This window comes from Rhipicephalus microplus, chromosome 10, assembly GCF_043290135.1.
Source record: "Rhipicephalus microplus isolate Deutch F79 chromosome 10, USDA_Rmic, whole genome shotgun sequence".
NCBI lineage: Eukaryota > Metazoa > Arthropoda > Arachnida > Ixodida > Ixodidae > Rhipicephalus > Rhipicephalus microplus.
In genome coordinates, this window is record NC_134709.1 from 13,638,143 (window position 1) to 13,661,210 (window position 23,068).

Below are 23,068 nucleotides of genomic sequence, written 5' to 3' on the forward strand. Positions count from 1 at the left end.
CTAGAGTCACGCACAATGGACGTGTGACTGTATCGCGAACCACCGTAGGTGACGGTTCATCACTGATACCCGGTGTATAATCACTAATCGGGATCTTATTTCCCCAAGACTTCACGTGAACAAACAGCTGTCATTATGTATTGCGCTTAGAAGCCGCTAAACACCGGGAGAGAATCAAACCCTCGTTCACCGTATTTACATAAGTTGTTTGCAGGCCTTTTAAGAGAAATTTTTACACAAGGCGTTCTAACTTGAAACTGAGTATAAAACATGCTAATATTTCTTTTTTTTAAATGTCTACCGATGCAGTAATTGATGGGCTGCCCATGTTTGCGCAAACGTCCTTGCTGTGCAGCTGTTCGGGAAAATTCTGCCAAGCAACAGTGACGTCATATATTGCATATATTGTAGTAGCGAGGGTGAATGGTCACTACGAAATGCCCCTCATGAATTAGAGGCTCTGTGAATATAGCATTCACTGCGTCGATAGGCGATGCTAGGTTGCAGCTCAATCTCAAGTATCCAGATTATATTTGGTGTGCAAATAGTTTCCACATATCACCTGGTTGTGGCCTTTACCTGAGTTTCGAAGTATATGGTTTCATGCTTCGCGAGCTATGTGGTGTAAGTGCACGCGCATTCGCAGAATGAGTAGTAATGGACAGTGTAGTGACGTTTAGCAATCCTTTAATGATACCGGCACGTGAGTAGAGATTCCCGTGGGGCTGGAAGCCTGGCACTTGTGAAACGTATTCTTCAAAGCTTCGCTGAAAGAGAGAGAAAAATGAAATGAACAGTGCTGACCGTTCTGGGTTGCACCACTTCTAATTTTTGTCAAGACGACTTCAGGTGTGAGGCCCTCGGGATGCCTTTCAGCACTTCCTTAGGTAGAGTACCAAGTATTCTAAAACTGTTCACCACTTTTCTTAAACACAGTCGAATACTCACAGTTAGAATTATTTGCAAGTGTTCACGATTCAAACGTGTTAACAGTAATGAAGACAGAAAACCTTACATGAAGCAAATAGCAGATATATACTAAAGCGCGAGAGACTTTCCGCGCTACGCTGTTAAGAGAATACAATGTGTGGCCACTCAAAAAAATAATTTCATAACATAGCTCACCTGATTCCTGTTTTCAAACGATTTAGCAGTGCTGACTAAATGAAACGCGACATCAGAAACTTCAAACAAAACGAGTTATACAAGAAATTTCTAGAAATGATCGCGCCGTAAAGCTGCGAATGTGACCTCCGAAATAGATATTGGCTTTGCTATAAATGTCCGATCCACTGTTATGCCAATGTGACACGAACCGAAGATGGTATGAACGAAAGTACTTACAGCCGGCGCCAGAAGTTTAGATATCACTTAGGCTGAGGAAGCTTTGAATTTTCCGGAAATTTACGACTATTCGGTTTACTGCAGAGGGCAGTTCGTTATTGCGTTTTAGAACAAGCCGAAATTCATGGCTGCCTCTCGAAGTTGCGGGAGTATTCAGCGTGTTCCGTATGCCTCGTTGCCTCTGAAGTTCTGACGCTTACTGTAGAACACTTAGCCCTTAAGGGACGCGTCTCGGTCAAGGAGCACAGTACGTAGCTGTATGCGTCCTAAATCTGTAATGTGCTTTGTTAGCTACTTTGTACAAGGGCGATATTAGGGAGGTAAAAAACTTCTCCAAAATTAAGGTTTTGTTTTCAGCGCTCGTAGTAAGTAAATGCAGAAGTGCGATAGTTCATGTTAAGGCATTGCAAGTGAGGACATCAAGATTTCAAATGTAATTCAACGGCTTATTATTATGATTGACACGATTTGATGTCGGGGGTCTGAACTCTTTCATTTATTCTAAACATTGTTTCATAAAAAATACGACATACAAAGCGTTCTTCGATTACATGACTTAGTTTTGTTATGATAAAAACTTAAGTTTATTGAGTGAGATTAAGTGGTTCGCGTCGATGCATGACTTTATGATGTCTGCGTTTTAATGTCAAGACGCCAGTCGAAATCCGAAAAAAAAAGCAGGAGTCAAGGGAAGATGGAAACTCGTGCTGGGAGCCGCATAATTGACGAAAAGTCCGCTTTTCGAAACCTCGTCTTCAGCACACTACGTGTTGAGGAATTTTTCAAGGCACCGGTGGGCACCGATTATTGAACTTGTTAAATCGGGCAGACGGTTGTCCACAGAAAGCTTCGCTTTATAGCTACCTTGATGGGCTTTGATTCACAATTAAATGCGTGACTATCTGGTCACACGTAGACTTCGATCAGCTGATCGAAGCCATCAGAATTGCAGTGAATACCGATATTCCTTCATGGTTCCGCGTTGACATTTTAGATTCGCACAAGGCTCATTTAAAGTCATTGGCGAAAGTAAAAATAAAATAGAAAACCACACAAAAAGTGAATGTTCTGTTGGTATGTAGGTACAAGGAGAATTCTGTTCAGCTAACAAGAATAGAAACGGTGGGCGTAGCGTGTATTGATAGCGAAACCACATTTGGCTCATCTTGTCGCTGACACTGTTATCCTGAAGGACTAAAGTGCCTTACACTGCGGATCATTCTCTAAGTGTTCATCACAAGGGCTCAAAGAGAATATGCAGCATCTTTCCGAGTTGTCATAGAATCACCTTACTTATGGACTCGGTCCCTTTATGAGTTTCCTGCCACCAAGACATGTAGCTTAATTCAAGTATAAACGGAGTTCTTATGAAATGATCACATACTTTTATACTTTTCAAATGGTGTTCAAGTGCAGGGCAATATTCACACTTAATGTAAGACGATTCCCTACTAAAACATCCCGCATGCCGTTCCAATACTTCCACATTCTTACCGTGTTATACGAATACTTGCTGAAAACATATTACGTACACGTTTCACATATTTGTCGCACAAGATTCCACAAGAAGTGCACTGAAGCATGTGGTGTCATAGGCACGGCATGGAGAAGGTTTGAATGCCTAGTGTGCGAATTCTAGTATTCATAATTATACCAATAAAAACATAGAAAGAACCTCAAGTGCAAATAAGTGAAGGGTCAGAACCTGGCTGGTTGAGCTCCCGGTACTTACGTGGTTGACGGATATGCATGTTCTCTGGAATAATACTTATTGTGCTTTTTTCCCCTAATTTTTGTTCGTTTGGGCACCCTTTACAATTTTAGAATACTCTTGAGGTATTTGTAAAAAGAATCATGCTGGCGGGTACAGGCTAGTTCATTAAAAAAAGAAACGAAATCGAATAGCACACCATATGATTCGACTTCTGAAATTTCGTATGTTGATTCAATCCTGAAAAAAAATATAAGTATGCGTCCGTCCAGTGTAAGAGGCTAGAACAAGGTGACTAATAGTGTTTTTCAAGCACCCCATACGTGTTTGAGCCTCTCTTCAGCAATTCATAATTAACTTCAACATTGTTCCCACACTGTATATAATTTACATCCACATCTTTGAGAAAAAACTTTTGTTGTATCTCTAGTGATCCACCGAATAAGCTTTCGGTTTCGTCCATTCGAGTTTTAGAACACATTTTTCCAGCACTAAACATTGTATAATAATGCTTGTGATTCCTAACATTGTGTTCCTCATTCCATCGTGCTTCGTTGTTTGATAATACCCTTATTGGGTATTGAATACCAGTCATTTATTTTCGTATTTCTCCCTATTTTAATTCCCACCTTCCGAAAATTCATCCATAAAATTGGAGTCTCTCATGAATGGCTGGATGGAAACTGTTCAGCTTCTTACGTCTGTAGCACTTACCTCTCTGTGTATGGGGATGTCATCGGTCTGAAAGAAAGTCGCACTGTAGGGATGTTGTAGCTTAACAGCACTTGTGTGGTCCTGTACTCGATCAGCAGCTTGCTCTCGGCGGTTAGCGGTTTTGATGAGGTAACCAAGAACGTAAAGTTTTGGTGCGGATTGAAATCCAATGCCCTGTGCGAACAAGGTATCGATTAACTGAGTCAACTTCAAGATACCGTGGAGTCTGGCGTTGCTGACATGTACTGTAAATTCGGAAAATCTTTCTGATCAAAGTTATTTTAATGCGAAGAATTTTGTCAAGCTGGTCGGAAAATTTCGCGCGATGCTATAGGTCCCTTTGGACGCAGCTTGTATTGAAAACGAAAAAAAAAAGGTTTGGTACTTTATGAGAAAGAATCATTCACAGATAAGCAGGTAAGGAAAGCCGAAGTATAATAATGCGGCCACAATATTGTTAATATGGCTTCATTTGTAGTTGTTCTTCTTTATTTCATAATTTGGAATTCAGTTTTGTTTTTGTAGCGATTGTCTCAATATATGTACCACCTGCTGCCTTGTTCTAATTTGGCTTGACCATCACGACTACCTCTGCAGCCAACATCACACCACCAAATTACGCACGCCTCACTCAGTAAGCAAATTTTGCTGAAATAAGTATCGTCAAAAGTTACTCTATGGATTTGAATATAAAATACTCCTTTGACTTTTTTAAGCTACTTGTAGTGGTTCATAAGTCTTACCTAGCTTTGTTCAAACTAATTCTTGCGCCAGTGCCTTCCTCTATCAGGAAAATATGGCCCCTTCCGTTGGCATATTGCACTTTTTTACCAGTGCTTAGAGTAACTGCATACTGGAACACTGCAACGACGTGGCAGGGAAAAAAAGACAGTAAATAATTAGGACGACGTCCTCTTCGAACAAAATAGTCGGTATAAAAATGACTAAAATACTCTTAAAAGTTATTCAATAGCAATACTAATTACTTTTTACAATTTTTTTCTGAACACCATTAAGTTTTGTTACGAAGAACAACCGGCCCAAAGCAATGGCAACATACTCCTATTCTTTTTGAAAAGTAAAGAAATTTGTATATATCTACTAAAGTGAATGTTCGTTATTCATGGACTAATTAATGTAACTTGCAGCCAATATGTAACTAATTATGTAACTTCCAGCCAAGTCTTAGATATTTGTTCAAGTGTCTACGCAAGATGTTTGGAACTGATATTAACTTATTTTATTTGTTTTTTGCCAATTTTGTTAACTATGAGGCTACTATACATAATATGTTTCAGAAAAAATAATTGGGAAAATCGTCTGTATACTTCTAGAGCTAGACGAGAAACTTCAATAACGGTAAGTCTGCCTGGTTACTGTAGGTGTAGCTTCGGGTCCCGGAACCCACTGGCTATTGCTGTGCCCTAAGCCCCCTTCAAGTTATTTATTGGACGAAATTTATGACGTTGAATGGTTAATTTATACCTGGTGGCGTAATAAATTGTCATATAACGTTTACCCCGATAACAAGGTAAAGGTAATTTAATTACATTAACTTCATTGCTCTAATATCTGGCTGGTGTTGTCAAATGTTCAATACAATTGATGAGAAAAACACAAGGCAGGGTGAACAATTCGCAAGAAGCTTCAACTTCGCTTTGAAGAGACGAACGCGATATTTAAAGGAACCAAGTGTGTCTGTATGGTAAAGCTTCAAAGTTATCGCAGCTTTGAAGCCTTTCCGTGCAGCTTTGGGGAACACAAGCCCGCTTACAAAACATCGGCTCCTGGACATCGCCCCCCCCCCCCCCCCGCTTCCCGTTGACGAAATTTGTCAACGCGAGGGCCGATCTCAGAGCCCTAAGTTTTGCATTAGACTTACTTCACCTTCAAAGCGAAACCCTTAAATGACTCGTCAAACACGGAAATTGGCCGCTGGTGCATCGCGGCTTAGGCACCAACAATCGTCCTTGCGTAATAAAGACGTTAAAAGTTCTGACGACGTCGTGGCATCGTTGACGTCACATCAAGTGCCGTGACGCGAAAACGTTATCGCGCGACCTCATCTCTTAGAAAATAACGGGCCAATTCTGGAGGTAGTGAAAGACTAGGTTGGAATCGAGGAACATAGCCGTTCACAAAGCACGCACACCAAAAAAGTATGAAGACGACATGCGCTGGGGTCGTAATACTTCTCTATTATTGTGTACGTGATTTTTGAAGGCTGGGTGCCTCGATTCTAAGCTCTGTAACGATAGGCCCAGCGCCAAATTCTTCTAAAAGCTAGGTGATGTGCTGAAAGCCTCTAATGCTTCTGATTTAAGAAGCAATGTGAAACCATGGTAAGCACAGTAAGGTGTTAGAGGGGGGTTGACATGGATAAATAGATTGAGAAGAACACAGCTCTCAATTTCAAGTCATCTTAGACTAACGATTAGCGTACCCTCTTAGTTTTATTGTGCTCGTGTACACAGAACCCCCTCCCCCCTACACAATCAGCGCAAAAACAATTAATGACAAGGTGAAAAAAATATATTAAGGACGTGCCACGTCCTGTCCGTTTTTTTTTTTACCTTGTCCTTTGTCTTTCTTGCGCTTTTTATTCACGTCTGAAGCTGATTCGCCTGAACTAGGCGAAACGGCATCTCTGACTCCACTCACCACAGAACTTGCTCTCAGAGTTCGTCACGGTGAACATTCGTTTCGGCTCGCTCTTCTTGAAGCGTTTCCACTGGACAGCTCGCTCACCCATTGCTGCGCACCTCGAACCGTCCGCACCGCAGTCGGAACACTGTCCCCTTTCGTACGCCTCGATGGAAGGGCACTCGTACGCAAGCGGTAAGCAGTCGTGGTTCCAGATTGACTCCAACATGTACTTCACGGCGCGCTGGTGGTTGCAGCTGACGACATCGCGGACGCCTGGCGCATGAAAACAGAGCGTGAATCCAGTGTCATAAATTATCACCGCCAATGTTAATGACAGAATGGTGACTTACCTAAGGTATACATGATTATATAGAACACACATTACCACAGGTGTGTTGCATCTATTGAAGAAACGAACGACGCAGGCGCTTAGTCTGTGCGAGTGCAATGCGATGGAGTTGTTGGTCCGTTTCGCACCACCTTTACAGTCGCCTGCCAAGCGATCGCATCTCGTTTGATCACTGAAGCGCCTTTAATCATGCCGAATCAACTGGCATAATCAGCTATTTTGGCCTTACCTATGTCTCACCCATAAAGTCTCCTAATACTAACTGGAGGGGTCTCTGGTGCTGCGACCGTTCAGCGAGCCTGGTAATTATGGGTAGTACATGTATTTGCCTATTCTTCGTACTTGCGGGCTTCGAATTGCACTTTTTTCTTCGTCTATAGCTATGTTTTGGTTTCGTTGCGAACAAAATAACAAACCGTTTCGAACATCATGAGCGAATTTGAATCGGTGAGTCAAAAAAATTAAGGTGGTCAAGTTTAACTGATAAACTACTCATCGTCGTTTCATGACAAAGGGACTCCAAGCCAAGCGAAGCTGGAAGGAACGTAAAGTACGAAGACTATGCAAATCCATGTACTACCCATAATCCCCGTGCTCGCTGGAGCGCCGGGCGTTGCAGCTCCCATAGACACTAGCGCCAGAGTTCCCTCTGGTGTATTTATGGGAAACTGTGGCCTCACCTTTGATGAGGCCGTGAGTGAAAATCTTCCAGACACGGTTGACCGAGTCGCACCCGGGCATATACTCTCCGCCGTTTGGGTAAAAGTCGACGTGACCGACGGGGTCCCACATTCCCATGCCTTCGCTGCTCCCTGCACAAACGACATTACGATGTAACTTGCCATCTTTGGAAATGTGGTCGCACTGTATTTCAAGGTGAAAGCATTACACGCTTTATCGAACGCGAAAACTATATGACCGGCGTCCCCCGTGGCCACGTCGACACGGGTGATGAAAAATTCATCATCACGTGATGACATCATCATGACGTCACACGGGGACAATATAACGTTGATCAAAGTTGGGCTGATCCCAGAGGCAGTGCCAAACAGTGAGATGTAGAAAGCGTAGGATGTCTGCGATCTCGGAGTCACTGCAAACACATGTTAGTTGCAGAAATCTCTCGCGGGGTGGCGCTAGGCTCAAGATTAGCAAAGCTTTCACTAATTTGCGCACAAAAGGGGGGAGGGGGCACGTTTCAGCTTCTCTTGTTAATGTTTCGGTTGTCTTGTTGACCGATGGAACGAAAAAACGAACGACCGATGAGATCAGACTGACAAAATAGCAAATTTATAAAACGTCACTTTGTTAACGAACGTGTTGTGTACTCCCTTCTCGTCATTGTGTCACTTTGCATGCAATATTGCCTAATTATCTTGTTAATCACCTGTACAAAATGATTGGGTGTTGTTTGACTGGGTGCCGATCATGATAACGATAATTTTCGCTATCGCTCAATTTCTCGCCTACCAAAGTGTCTTCCAGCAGCGAACGAGGCGTTCTTTGTATCGTGAGAGATGAGTTCAGTAATACGAGAAAGAAATGGGACAGCTATGCGTTGGTGGTGTGAAGACTGTACAAACAGAGCAGCTGGTGGCCATTTCCCCTCCCTTTGGCTCCTCCTCACGCTCGTCCCATTTTCCCGCCCCTTGCTCTGCAATACTACGCGCAGCTATATTATTCTCCACCCTCCTCCTTTCCTTCCTTCTCATGCTCACGTGAATTTCCAGTCCAACTTCTCTTTCCTACCCCCCTGCACTGAATGGACTATACAAGGTTATGTTAACGTTTATCGATCTGTCGTTTTGTCGGTCTTTCATGGTGTCGGACTGTCTGTTGGTCTGTCGTTTCGTCGGTCTGTCCTCTTGCCGGTCTGTCGTACTGTCTCACTGTTTGTGGGGGTGTGACGGAAACCGTTTAACTAAGGTATGCAAAAACTGATCGAACATACAATGTTACGTGCGTTTTTCATGTCATGGAAGGAACGTAACTTGTGTAATAGAGCATTTATAAGAGTAAAATGACAACCAAGCGTCACTAAATGTCAACTGCATAATCAGTGTGTTGTTGATTGTTACCAACCCACTGCAAAATAATCAGCTACAATTATTTATCGCTATCAGGTGGCTAGCGGATAGCATCTCCGAATGTTGGCACTGTGAACAGCTTCCTATAAAAAAAAAAATCGTGATGTATGGCGAAGTGGGCACTTCGCAAATGTACTGGAATTAGTTGGCAATGATTGACGTTAGCATGTTATTTCGCGTGGTTAGAAAGTAAAATGATGACTGGACATTAAACCATACGAATTATGTAACTGGTTGGTCTTTTAATGCTTTCAACCCGATGCAACGCATTATATCACAATTCTTCATGCACCTTCATGGGTGCAGCCAAGTGGCTCAGCTAGCGGGGCCTCCCGTCGTGTTCAGCGACTCACTCACTCACTCACTCACTCACTCACTCACTCACTCACTCACTCACTCTGTGTTATCAAACACCGCATCGAGAGTGCACATGGTGCCTTAGTTATGTGTAGCGGGTACCTCGCTTCTCTGCAGAATAATGAGTAATGGCTTTTTTTTTATTGATATGATATATATAAGATGTTGGCACACAAATATGGTGCCGGCTACTCCTTAACCCTTGAGTGAATCTTGAACACGAATGGCTTAGTGGGTGCTTCCCAAATATCAGGAAAGTTGTGTTGATTTATGGCGATGCGGTGCCATGCTAGTTTATTTGCAGCAGTTGCGCAAAGAACGTTTGAAACGTGCTCTATACAGACTTCCAGATAAGAGCGATCAGCATAAAGGAAACAAAACGAACGTTCCACATAAGATCCACTTATATGTCTCGTTCCACTTATTAACAGTTCGGATCCAGACAAATTTATGTGGATCACCTTTTTTAACTGGAACATGTATGGAAACAAGATTAAGAGTGTAGAAAACCGTTATCCGAGTTTTCGTCGTGACTATTGCGTGTTTTGCGCAGGCTCGTGGCTTTAAATGCAAAGCATTTTTTTTTTTGCGCACTGCAAGCACTTCTGACGTCTATCTACGTATCTATCTATATTGCCGCTTACGTCTCGATGCTCCAGGGTCACCCTCTTAACTTGGCGCGAACCAAAGTTAGTATGGGAGGTAACGATGGTTTGAGGAATATGACACGCTGGTCGAGACAAGAATGTCACAGTCCCGTCGCGCACGGCGCCAAACACTTCCCGCGGGAAAGTGGCACGTACCTGTGGGTGAGTATGTGCCACTGGTATGCAGGTACGTGCCACAGGAGGTTAACACTTGATTGTCGGTCCAGGCAAGACGAGAACATAGGCAATTTTAATGCGTGAGCTTTAAAAAAAAACGCGACGTTGGCAGCGTTGACCCAACCATTGCAAATAATAAAGGTCAAGGTCACAGCAGTAATCGAACCCAAGCATTCTGCGTGGCATTCTTCAAGCATTCAAACACAGAGCCCGGTCTCGAAACTATTAAAATTGACGTTAATGTTCGTGAAACGTGAATCGTGGTTGCAGTGCTGGCTCTCAAAATTTCACAAATATTACATAAGTACTCCTATGATACAGGCGTGACGTCCGGTTAACGTCAATTGTATTTTGGTGCCATCCGCTGGTGTTTCTGAATAAAGCAGTGCCCTGGGCTACATCCTCGCGAGCGCCAGCGCTTTATATCTGCATATTGCTTCTGGTGATGCTAACAGTTATGTTACTGTTGGCATCATTGCGCCAGTGCAAATAACTGCTTATGTACACATCTGCGACAGTTCAACATGTCAGTGCGTGCAAAATTTATACTTCTATTTAGCATCATTTCATAATGTGGCGCTCAATACAAAAATTACGACACCACTTTCCCTCCGCATGCTTCGCTCAACTTTGATTTCCAAGGTACGTGGGATCAGCTGTGTTTTTTAATAATTTTTTCTCTGGTGTTCTTTTAGGGAGACTGACAGTTGGGTGAGACTGCACAGATTCATTGTGACGCCGGCAGTTTTTCGGCTTTTGCTTACTGGTAACAAAGACAGTAGGTCATTGCCAACCTCCACAACTTTGTAACTGCTACTTTTTTTGTTCGTCTCGACGCAAGCGATGAGTTCTACATTGTGATCTCTTACACAACTTGGCGAGATATGGGTGGCTGTCTGTGTGAATGGCGTCCACGAATTCGGCGTCCGAGGGGTCCAGGCGCACTTCGGGAGGCATCTTCTGAAAGTTCGGCTCAGCAGGATCTAGACCTGCGCGAGAAGCAAGAACGGGAAAAGGTTCGACTTTGTTTATGGCATGAGCTACAAGATTGTTGTTTATCTTTCAGGAACTTCCAGTTGAGAGCTTACCTCCGGCTTTCTGAATAATCAGAATATTGGTTAAAAAAAAGAAAATGGGCACAATATTGGCGGTTTTTACATCGGCACTACGAAAATTTTCACATCGTCACTGCATATCATATCGATTACGTCGTGAACGCGTCATACACATACCGCTTGATCGGCGCAGCAACAAGTTCGGCGGTCACAATGACACCAGAAGCGCAGAATTCACGCAGTCGTTAAAATAGGGTAGATTGCTTCATTCATTCTCAAAGAAAAATTTGAAAGGCTTGCGCTGCATAAGTGGTACAGAAAACAGTCACGGAAAGCAGCGCGAAGTTTTCTCAACTTTCGTTTAACATGTAGGCTATAAAATACCCCCCCCCCCCCCATGTAGAAGTGCTTTTCTGATAGAACATTACATCGTTCAATTGGCAAATAAATCAGCTGTGCAGTGACTCATTGGAGCCCATCATATCTAGTCCAGCTCCAATATAAATATAGTAGCAGCCCAACAGACGGCTATATCGTGTCTACACTTGCTGGCTCACCCGTAATTCTCCCAAGGGTGGTGGTGTTGGCACCCGCGTAACCAGCCACATGCGCACCCAAGCTGTGTCCGATTATGTGCATCTTTCGTGGGTCAGCACCAAAGGCCTCCTGCAAGGGACCCCATCGAAACACTTTGCGCAAATGCCTATACATGACGATCACGAATAGGATGTAATTAAGTGAAGACTATATCAAGTGTCCAAAGAAATGCATTCCAAAAGCTTCAAAATTATGGAATTACATTACCTTTTTAATCACGGCAGTTATTCTATAAATCAAGATGATAGGCATTTTGAATAGATGAATAAGGAAGCAGGGTCAGTGGCCCCACCGCGGTGGTCTAGTGGCTAAGGTACTCGGCTGCTGACCCTCTGATCGTGGGATCGAATCCCGGCTGTGGTGGCTGCATTTTCAACCGAGGCGAAGATGCTGTACGCCCTTGTGTTCAGATTGGGGCGCACGTTAAAGAACCCCAGGTGGTCGAAATTCCCGGAGCCCTCCACTATGGCGTCTCTCATAGCCGTATGGTGGTTTTCGGGACGGTAAATACCACATATCAGTAAATCAAGTAGGGTCAGTGAGCTAATTTGAACTCCTTCGTACGCAGAGCCCGTAACTACTTTGATACCCCCGCGGTGTAGGCTAGCAAACCTGGTGCTCGGCTGGTTGACATACTTGCCCTTCCTATTCTTGTATTATTCTCGTCCCTAATCATCCAGTAGAAATTATTGTAGACTAATGAAGTTCTACATAACACCGACAAAATAAAGCTATCAAAGCTTTCAAAGTTATTCGATAAGCGTAAGGTAGCCCGCATCAGAAGGTATAACATGGATAGAATTGAACAGACTGTAAAAAGCGCCAGAAGCCTAAACGCTGCGAAGGCAAACTTGTGCATAGGTAAAAATCGGATGTATGCATTAAGGGACAAGGAGTGTAATGTCATAACCAATACGGACAAGATAGCTGAGGTGGTGGAGGAGTTCCACAGAGCGCTGTACAGAAGCCGAAACAACCAGGATGATATGGTAAGAAGTAATGATAGCCCATAGAAATTCGACATCTTACCAGTAATGACAGGTGAAGTAAGGAAAGCCCTAGGAGGAAGGCAAAGCCCCTGGTCAGGATAAGGTAACAGACCTACTGAAAGATGGCGGAGAAATTGTGTTAAATTGACCAGCTTATATACGAAGTGTGTCTTGACGATAAGTGTACCATAATCTTAGAAGAACGCCAACACCATCTTAATCCATAAGAAAGGAGACGTCAAATACACCGCAAACTATTTGCAAAATTAATAGCTAATAAAATCAAGGCGACATCAGAGCTCAGTCAACCAAAGGACGGAGCAGGATTTCGTACAGACTACTCCGCAATTGACCGTATATATCTATACTATAAATCAGGCGATCGAGAAATGGGCGGAATACAACCAACCCCTATACACAGCCTTCATAGATTACAAGAAGGCGTTTGACTCAGTCTAGACATCAGCAGGCACTTTGGAATCAGGGCATCAACGAACCTTACATGAACATACTGGAAGAAATCTACAGTGGCTCCACAGCTACCATTGTTCTCCATAAAGAAAGCGACAGAATCCCAATGAAGAACCGCTGGTAATCGAGGGTAACTGACTGAATTTCCAGTCTTGAACAGCTGAAGCGCAAAAAAGGGTAACAACGGACCAAGAGAACAACGCTTGTTCCCGTTGTTCTTAGTCCGTTGTTACCCTTTTTTTTTTTGCGCTTCACCTGTTCAGGACGTGGAATGCCAACTAGCCTGCTTCCAGACCTTGCTTCAGTGGATTCCCAGAGAAGACAAACGCATGAGGAGGAGACAGAGTTAATGGGCCGACGATACTAAAAAGTTCGCAGGTATAACGTGGCAGCAGAAAGCTCGAGATCGGGTTGCTTGGCGGATCATGCGAGATGCCTTTGCCAAGCAGGGGGCGTAGTCGGGCTGATGATGATGATACATTAGTGGTGGCAAGCCTGAAGGCACTGCGTAGCCGGGCAACCTTTTTTTTGCTTCTCTTCGGTCTGCTGTTTGTTTCCTGCTTTCTTTCTTTTTGTCTTTTCCAGATTTATTTCAGACTTTTTTCTCTTTATTTCTGGTTATATAATCATTAAGACGAAGTCTTCTTTTAAGTGCGAGCGACTGCTCGATAGTGTGTGTGGTTTTGCCTGTGTTACGCCAAGGTACGGCAGCATACAACGATGATAGCATATAGCAGCGCGGCCTCGCTAAAGTGCTTTGCACTTAAAATTCAGAGCAATCATTGTGCAACGAGACTGACGCCTACTGTGCAGCCAGAACACGTGATCGAAGCGTTAGAGCACGCGATATGTCTTGGCACTTCCGGTTAAATGTGTGCGGTTTACGTGCAAAATTGGTATAATTGAGGCACACCGTAGCGAAGGGCTCCAGCAATTGTGTCGCCTGGAGTTCTTCGACGTGCACCTAAATGTAATCATACTGGCCCCTAGCGTTTCGCCTCCATCGGAATGGGAACGCCACGGCCCAGGTCAAAGCCATGACTCTCGGGTCAGCAGCCAAGCACCATGTATATACCACCACTGGCGCCAGTACTCTCAATAATGTTTCTGTTCTCTTTTCGTTTCCAACCTCGTCTATGAGCTGGCTGAACAAGCGCGCATCGGTTGAAATCTGCCAGGCGCTATGGTCCGAAGGGTCGGCAAGTCTCACTCGCGCCATCCGCACGAAAAAGCTTGCTTATTGACAGCGTACGCCGCCGACTCCCCGGACTACGCGACCGCTTATAAGCGTGCAAGGGACAAGGCCACATGTACCCAAACGTTGCCCTTCACTTCTCTCTTTCTCCTCTTTCAATCCCCTCGCCCCTTCCCCCAGTGCAGGGTAGCAAACCGGACGTGCGTCTGGTTGACTTCCCTGCCTTTAATTTCTTCCCTTCCTACTCCTTCCTGTTTCTAAGACAGCCTTCGTGACCTAATGCTACGTCATAAACTTTCTTTCCTTCTTCCTGCATGCCGCTTCAGCGGCGGGCTGTATAAATGTATTTTTTGATTGTGTAGACCTGAATTTCGTGAATATGTTTGACAAATTTAAGTCACGGACCGAAATTCACTGCGGATGTAGCTTCCGTTTCCCTCCATGATTATCGGCAAAGTTATCCTTTAGTGCATGAGAAGTGGGGCCCACCTTCAGTTTCCTAATGAAGAGTGCCAACTCGGCGCCTACTATCCTCGCGTTTGCGCATGCGCTGTCGTAGATGCCCACGTTGGCGTGGCTCCAGTCGACAATGAAGACGTTCACGTCCGCGCTGTTCAAGTAAGCGTCCTTCATCTCCTGCAACCAATAGTGACATCACGAATGACGTTAAGTACAAAACGAAACCACAGAGCACTATCAATATCTTTGGAGTATGCATACAATCAACAGAGAAGAAACAAAAGAAATTGCTTCCGCCTTCCAAATGAGTTCTTAGGCGGATGGTTGCGAAATCCTGTGACTTTAAATATTTACTCACTTGTATGTGTAAATATAGGGAGGTAGACTTTGTTAGAAGCAGCCATTCCAACAGAATGCAAGTGATTATGAATCATCAATCAAGCAAGATAAAGGAAGAGGGGGAGAAATAGATAATAGAGGAATACAGTGAATTGATCATGTTGGTAACGTTAAAGAACCCCAAGTGGTCAAAATTTCCGGAGCCTTCCACTACGGCGTCTCTCATAATCAAATAGTGGTTTTGGGACGTTAAACCCCACAAATCAATCAATCAAATCATGATCATGTTGGTACTGGCTCATGATGTTGCAGCGCGACAACATCGAGGAAAAAGCTAAGAAACGCAAATGACGTGACACACCACTACAAACTGAAATTGTTTACATATATGTCCACCGCGGTGGTGTAGCAATTAAGGTGCTCGGCTGCTGACCTGCAGGTCACAGGTTCGATTCCGGCCGTGGCGGTATCATTTCGATGAGACGAAATCCTAAAGGCCCGTGTACTGTGGTATGACACACAGATGTTCGAAATTTCCGGAACCCTCCACTACGGCTTCTCTCATAACCATATCGTAATTTCGGGACATGAAACCCCAGGTATTATTGGTATTATCATACATTTTGTGATTGATCATATCATGCGTCGCAATGAAAAGCGCTGGCTTCCACGCTGACATGAATCAGTGTGGCGACACTAAGAGAAAGTGGTATTTAATCAGCAATGTGGAATAAGTCGGTGTCAACAACTGTTACAAGGGCAGTAAAAGATCCAGACTGTTCCGAAACCAGAATGTTACGTGGTTATTGTATATACACCGCACTCTTTCCTCTCTCTATCGTCACCCTCCGTTAGCTCTGTTTCTGTTCCATTTCCATTCTCACCTGTGCTAACTAGCAGGTTCAAGCGCACTGGCTCAAGTCAATATCTTTGCATTTTAATAAGTTCTTTCTCTCTCTATATGGGGTGAACCGGTCAGTGTTTGAAGAAAAGGTTGAGTGAACATCAGCGCAATCCGAAGGGGACCACTGTATTCTCTCACCATATGTGATTCCATGATAACGGGGGCGTCATACGGGGGCGTCTTTACGTTATGATGATTTCTCGCATCACTCGCGTTGACGCAACTACCGCGGGATGCCGAAGGCATTTCACGATAACGTCACAATATGACGACGCCATGGCGCCACAGATCGCCAAATTTTTTTGCATCCTCGTGACAGAAGTATATCACATCACATGTCCTAACGTGATTACGTCATCACATGACATCGTCGCTTGGTCATAGGTGGGCCGATCACAGAGTCAGTGTAAAACCAGGTGAGGTGCAGAAAGTCTGCAATTCCGCCGTTCCTAAATAGGCAGTGCAAAAAAAACTGAAGGACACATTGTAAATCCCAAAGTTGGTTCAGTGAAAGCCTGTGGTCGATCTACTAATTATGCCATGTCGTTTTCTTTTTTTTTTTGTTTCTCACTCTCTCGGCTATCGCGTGATTGATGAGAGTGTGCACGAAGGTGAGGTCACAGCTGTGGTGGCGCAACTGTTGTTCTCTGCCACTGTGCCATCACGTGATTGCTGAGAGGGTGCGAGGGGTAGAGGTTACAGCTGGCATCGTTCCAGGGCACAGACGGAGGAATGGTCGGACGCGGCGAGTATGAGCCATCAAAGGGCTTTCGTCTTAAAACCACAAGTAATCTTAGGGGACGACAGCTTTCGTTCGTGGGTGGGGAGGATAAGTACAACGGCTTAGAAGAAACTTGAGAAGAAAATTGTTTTCGCTTTGGAGTCGCTTTATACAAATGAATAATAGACCCTGTCAGTTTATAGATATATTAGCGCAATGATTTCATTGTTTTTTATCCATCTATGCCGAACATCGCGATAAAATTCACTCTGAGGACCAGACCCAGGTGGGAAACAAAGAGGTATAGGAACATACTGTTTACGTTCTAACATCCATAAACAATGACGTGCAACACTTTCTTCCCTCTGTCCCCGTTACTTAATGTTACAGAACACAATCGATGAGCCGTTAATTCATCATATCATTGTCCTTGTATCACTGCGCACAAGCTGATAAAGATGTGCAATCGGAATGTTCACGCCACCCATCTCTCGTTCGATAAGTATTCTTTGCGTTCATAAGATAGCGCCGTGGGCCGACATCAATCTACGAACAATTTTTTATTGGAACTTTGGGTGCCATGCTGGACATGTTGGGCTCTTACACGAATGGTTTCTTAGTTTTGAAGGTCGTTCACAAAATCAAGTGCCATGAAGCAGAAGAACTTTGAAGGCTTTTTTGGGTACCACTTCGTTAATGAAAACTAGCAGATAATGAAGCTAATGGATGTAAATTGTACGGTAATACTACTGTGCTGAGTATGAATGAAAGTACAAACTTAAGGGCTCTTTTTTTCTTGTAAACACAATAATAATGGATACGAACAGGCAATGACGCCAGGGAAAGTATAGGGGATGGTATTAGAATTGTAATGTAAATGTGAAAACAAAGTGGACAAAAAAATAACTTGCCACAGGCAGCATCTGAAGCTGCGACCTTTTAATAACGTGTTCATACGCTGTCTAAAATGTATTTTAGAAATTGCGATTAGATGTGAAGAAAATCTATGTCCCAATTACGCTACACTTAAGACAGTAGAATTTCTCTCCTCCATACATTCATTGGCTTAGGGTTTGTGTGAACGCCTCTGACTTGCGGTGGCATTCTACATCGCTGCAGCGAATTCACTGCCTTTCTCTCTTTTCCCGCTCACCTCTTCCCTCCTTTCTTTTTCTCATCTTTCTATTACCCTTCTATATTCCACCATTGTACGCTAGCCAACCGAAAGTCCGTCTAGTTGTTATGCTCCCAGCGGATCGTTCAATGCTAATTTCCCACAACTCTCAATGTGAGAAATATGAACCACAAATAGAGAAAGTGAATCCACAAACCGTCATCCAGGCACCGAAGAACAGTCTGTCCAAGTAGCCGTGTACGATGAACTTTGTTTCCAGGGATCTGTTGAAAGGCACCGCACCAACCGCTTCCACGCTCGAGTTCCACCAGAGTTCTAGGAAGCCCGGCCGGTTGCGTCGGTTGTAGAAGAGGAACCTGGTGTTCGCCACGTGACGATCCACCGGCACCAGGTTTCGGGGACGGTGGACGGGGTGGTGGAAAGCGCCATCCGTGTCCATGCAACCGAGCTCGCCGTAGCATTTCACCACGGCGCGCACTGCAGGGACCACAGTTTCCAACATCGCGAGGTGTTTCTAAAATATATGTTCCCGAGACGCCAGAAGATAGAACAAACCACATGATCGCCTTTCAAGTCGGTTTTCATTGCCGAGAGATACGTTCTTGCGGTTTCTGTTGTTCGATATGTAAACTTACCGTCATCACTATTGTCATCGTCATTGTCAGCCCCTTTTAGTTCACGCCCCTCCGTGGTGGCCTAGGGGCTAAGGTACTCGGCAGCTGACCCGCAGGTCGCGGGTTCAAATCTCGGCTGCGGCGGCTGCATTTCCGATGGAGCCGGAAATGTTGTAGGCCCGTGTGCTCAGATTTGAGTGTACGTTGAAGAACCCCAGGAGGTCGAAATTTCCGGAGCCCTCCACTACGGCGTCTCTCATAATCATATGGTGGTTTTGGGATGTTAAACCCCACATATCAATCAATCCCCTTTTAGTTCACTGCTGGATGAAGGTCTCTCTTCCGAATTGTCTCCAGTTCATTATAACCTGTGCCATTTGATTCCATTTGATCCCTGCAAGCTTATTAATTTCGTGACTGCATCTAACTTTCCGCCTTCCCCGACAGCGCTTCCCATCCGTTGATAAACCATTCTGTAGCGCTCACATTCCACTGCTTGTATGTTCTACGCATTACGAGAACAGTCCTGCACGCTTTTTTTTGCTTGAAAATATCCGCATACCCTTGTTTTAAAACTAACGCATTTTGCCGTTCTCCGACCTCTTAATGTTACTACTATTATTTTGTCTCCCAATGCTCACTGCGTGGCCCTCAGTTTTCTCTCCAGTTGCTTTATCTTCTATGCTTTGGTCATACACGGACATAAGCGCATAAGAAGCACCATGAAGAATTGGGAATGTAGCGAGTGGCCATCTGCGCCTGCTTCCGGGGGTACAAGAGTAACACCCTTTCTTCCCTCCCTAAGTTTTCAGGAGGAGGATGTTTAAGACGGAGATGGGTATTACAAGAAGAGAAACTATTCAATAACCATATCAACATATGCCGGAAAATAGAGAAGTAATGTAGTAGTTCGAAAATGAGTTCTACAAACTGAACTCAGTTTTATGAAGTGCAATCGGGCCCCGATCGCATCACCCAATTTTCGACACAGAGAGGGGGGTATTCCGCGAATGACTAGCCTGGATTCATTTCTCGGTGGACAACTCGACCGTGCTGCAAGGAACGAAATGCCTGTGTGCATTACACAGGCAATTTCATGTTATTCTAGAATGCCTACTGCTAGTAAGCTTGTCAATTGCACCATAATTTTTTTATTTTACGATTTCACCAAGTACCTAGTGGGCGTTCGTAAGGCAGCACCTGTGCAGGTGCCCACATTGTTGATGCTGATGATTAATTCTGCCTGAGCACTTTGTTGTGAGTGGGCCTTTACACCAACCACCCGTAGAACAACTCCTACATGTTCACCCCTCGCGGAATTCTACGCCACTGTCATGCAGGGTTTCACGTATAAGTAACGCTCCTCACGCTACAAAGTATTCATCTAGTTCTCCGAAACAATTTTGAGCATCGGTATGACCTGCTTGCCACACAGAAGACCTGGGTTCGTTTGCCTACTCAAGCCGATTATTATTTATTTTATTTGCATCAATTTCAATTTTTCGCTCACGCACAACGCTTGATTTTCGTTCCCAAGCAACGACGCCGACCCCCATATCGAAATTTCTACCATACAAGCTCTCTCGTTAGTAAGTCAACAAAACCTGATCAGCTGGCAGCGTCGAGAAGCACACACCCAAGCTCTCTAAAACAAGCAATGGTGGAGGGCCGTACACGTTAGTCTGAAAAGACCATAACTATTATATTGCTGTATAAGCTTGGGTGAATTGTTGATGCGAATCTTGTACAGCACGAAAAAAAAAACGTGGGACGCAGAGCTGTAAATGGTCGGAAGGGGGTACGTACAAATTCATAGCGCGAAAGAACGCTTAGATAAGAGGAAGTTTGCTGTGGAAGTGTTGCTCATGGAAACACATCTTGTTTAGCTAGTGCTGACAACTTCAGGTCTCCAAAAACATGCAGCAATGTGCCTGGTTTATATTTACTTCTGTGGCAGGCTTAATTAGTGGGCAGCTCTAAAGAGTGTTGCCCGCTTGAATAATTACCGAAGTACACGTATTCCTCGCGCTTAGCTTGAAATGGAACTACAGGTTGATTTCAAGCACAAATAGAGAGACGCTCGCATTTCCCTTGACACGTACCTCTTCCGACGAGGAGTGTGGAACAGCAAAAAAGCAAGGCGGCCGCTGTCGGCGACATACCACGATTCGGATCCTCTGCTGCCAATAACACAACGGTTTGGATGATTGCGAGTGCATCTCGGAGTCTACGCACCCTCGTAATATGAGCACTGAGCCACACCTCTAGCGACAATCGCCCTTGATGATATCGCCTTTGTTCTGCGATAATAATTCCTAGAAGAGAGGTGAACAACGGGAAGATGACGTCATATGGATTTTATCGTAGCTCACGCGAGTTCTGAGAACCACGCGTGTACATAAAGCCCTAAGACTGTACTCCTGCCCCCCCCCCCCCCCCATCCTCAATCCTACCATTCTAATTTATATCTATTCGATTGTACATTATTGCACACAAAAAGTAAGAACAAAGGGAAGTGAAGCGTTGGAAGTGGCTCCTTCCGCATGGGACAGCAGCTGTCGTGCAAGCCATAATTACAAACCGGAACTCTTGCTTCGAAAAACAGGTTCTGATAAAACCGCACCTAATAAGACTGATATCAACATTATAATTTAATTGTATTGCTCACAGCATTCCTTTGTTTTCAAGGCACGTTGATGCTAGTGGAGGGGTATCACCAGACCACCGGATAATGAGGGTACAGTTCTTGTGTATGAAGAATATACTGCCCTCATATGTAATCGCTAATAGGCAGGTGATATTTTACTTTCACTCCTTTTTTGGCGTGCGTGCTCTAATGTAATGCGTTCCTGATATGTCATATCGTCGTCATTAAGTGCGAAAGAGCTGTGCCATAAAACCTTCGAAGGAGCAGCTGGTATTGCAATGACGGTTAGAGAAAATTGAATATAGCGTATCTATTGCGCAGTGTACTGCACCGCAATCTATACCGCCTCATACTGGCGTCGATCAGCGCTTGCATTGAATACAGGTTTACTGATAGCTAGAAACACCACCGAAGGCAGGAGGAAGAATGCACGTCATAAATACTTTTGTGGGGCGTGGTCGATTAAGTGAAGCCTGTGTTTAAAAAAAATTAACGATTTAGGGTACATGGTACTCTACTATGGGAGAGCATAAAGCCGTCCCGTGGGCACCATGTATACTTGATAAGTCCGCGTTGGCAAAAATTATGCCCGAAGAGGAAAATATATAACAGACTTAAGGCAAATAGTGGTTTTCTAAACGGGGAGGGGGGCGGGGGGGGAATAGAGAAAACGGTTAACGAATTTGAATACTTGGTACTATACTGTGTGAGAGCACAAAGGCGTCCCGCGGGCCTCAAACTTGGACGTAGGGGCCGTCTATACTGTGACGTCGTTTAAGAGAATTTTATTTCCGGATATATCTTACGCATCTTATGGGCACACAGAAAAATGGACAATGGTGATGAATGCGTATGTACACTGCAAGCTGTTATATACAGCGAAAAGAACTTATTGCGTATGCAGTGACGTACAATACAAAAATTGTACAACAAGGACAGGACATTCATGACATCGAGATGATTAAACTTAAATAAACAGTAAGGCTATGTGAACAAACAAGAAGGGGGGGGGGATCGTTCACACTGTAGGGTGATGTTTTGCATTCACCTGTGGGGACAGTTTGTTCTCGTGCTCAAGGACAATGTTGCACAAAAAGAACATGTGACGTCGTTGTTGCACATTTTAATTACAGCGGTGGATCTGCACGCGAAGAAACACGCCTTGCAACAGTACAAAACTGCGGCCCTTGAAAGTGCACTGGTCCCGTGCATGTCCGCAGGCGTCGTAGTCGAATAATGCTTTCTTGATCACTGGCCTATTGGTGATCAGCCCTTCCTGATATGGCAACCTGATCTTTTATTGAGGCTACTTGTCACTTTACGTTGCCACATTTTGTTCTTACCAGCATATGCACTCAGTATCGTCGTTGTTATCTGTAGTAACTGAAGTGTTGCTCTGCTAAGGACGTGGATGAAGACACAAATCTTAGCATGGAGGAAGGAAGCAGGATGTATCACTACACTATGTGATCCAAAGAAACAGAGAAAGAGAATAAGAGATAGGGACGGACGTTTAAATGAAATTTGTTTTACGCAACTACGCTGCGGAGTTCAAAAATTGAATTACTTCATGCATAGAGCTGGTCTGGCTCCTCCCCTTCATCGGTCATTGTGTAACAAGAGTGAAACAATCGAACATTATGTTTTATTGTGTAGTCGCTTTAAGTTACTCAGGAAAACCAATATTGTAGCGGCTTTTAATTCAAGCAAATTGAATTTTATTATTTTTAATATTCCCTCATTAGGAGCCTCCTCATTAGGTCATTGTCACCGGGATATCTGTTTTGCTGTAAAAAGATTCCTCGTCGAATTAAGATGGTTTTGATTGCAAACCTCTCGATTAATAATTTTTTTTCTTCTGGCCATTTTTTTATTTCAGTAGATTTAAGAGTATTATGCGATCCCTTGTA

At 44.1% G+C, this 23,068-nt stretch overlaps 1 protein-coding gene across 2 annotated transcripts; it reads right to left on the reverse strand.

Annotated features, from left to right (window-relative positions):
• Positions 1-670: 670 nt before the first annotated feature.
• LOC119180754 (pancreatic triacylglycerol lipase) lies at positions 671-20,761 on the reverse strand. Of its 2 annotated transcripts, XM_037431887.2 has the most exons (10): positions 20,614-20,761; positions 18,094-18,374; positions 14,829-14,975; positions 11,645-11,753; positions 10,902-11,021; positions 7,445-7,576; positions 6,431-6,688; positions 4,513-4,630; positions 3,770-3,943; positions 671-767 (listed from the first exon to the last, which is right to left on the reverse strand). In XM_037431887.2, the coding sequence occupies exons 1-10, from the start codon at positions 20,669-20,671 to the stop codon at positions 677-679; spliced, it is 1,488 nt and encodes a 495-aa protein (XP_037287784.2). In that variant the 5' UTR covers positions 20,672-20,761; the 3' UTR covers positions 671-676. The 2 variants fall into 2 exon arrangements, with proteins under 2 accessions (XP_037287784.2, XP_075731186.1); XM_075875071.1 differs by lacking the exon at positions 7,445-7,576.
• Positions 20,762-23,068: the final 2,307 nt, after the last annotated feature.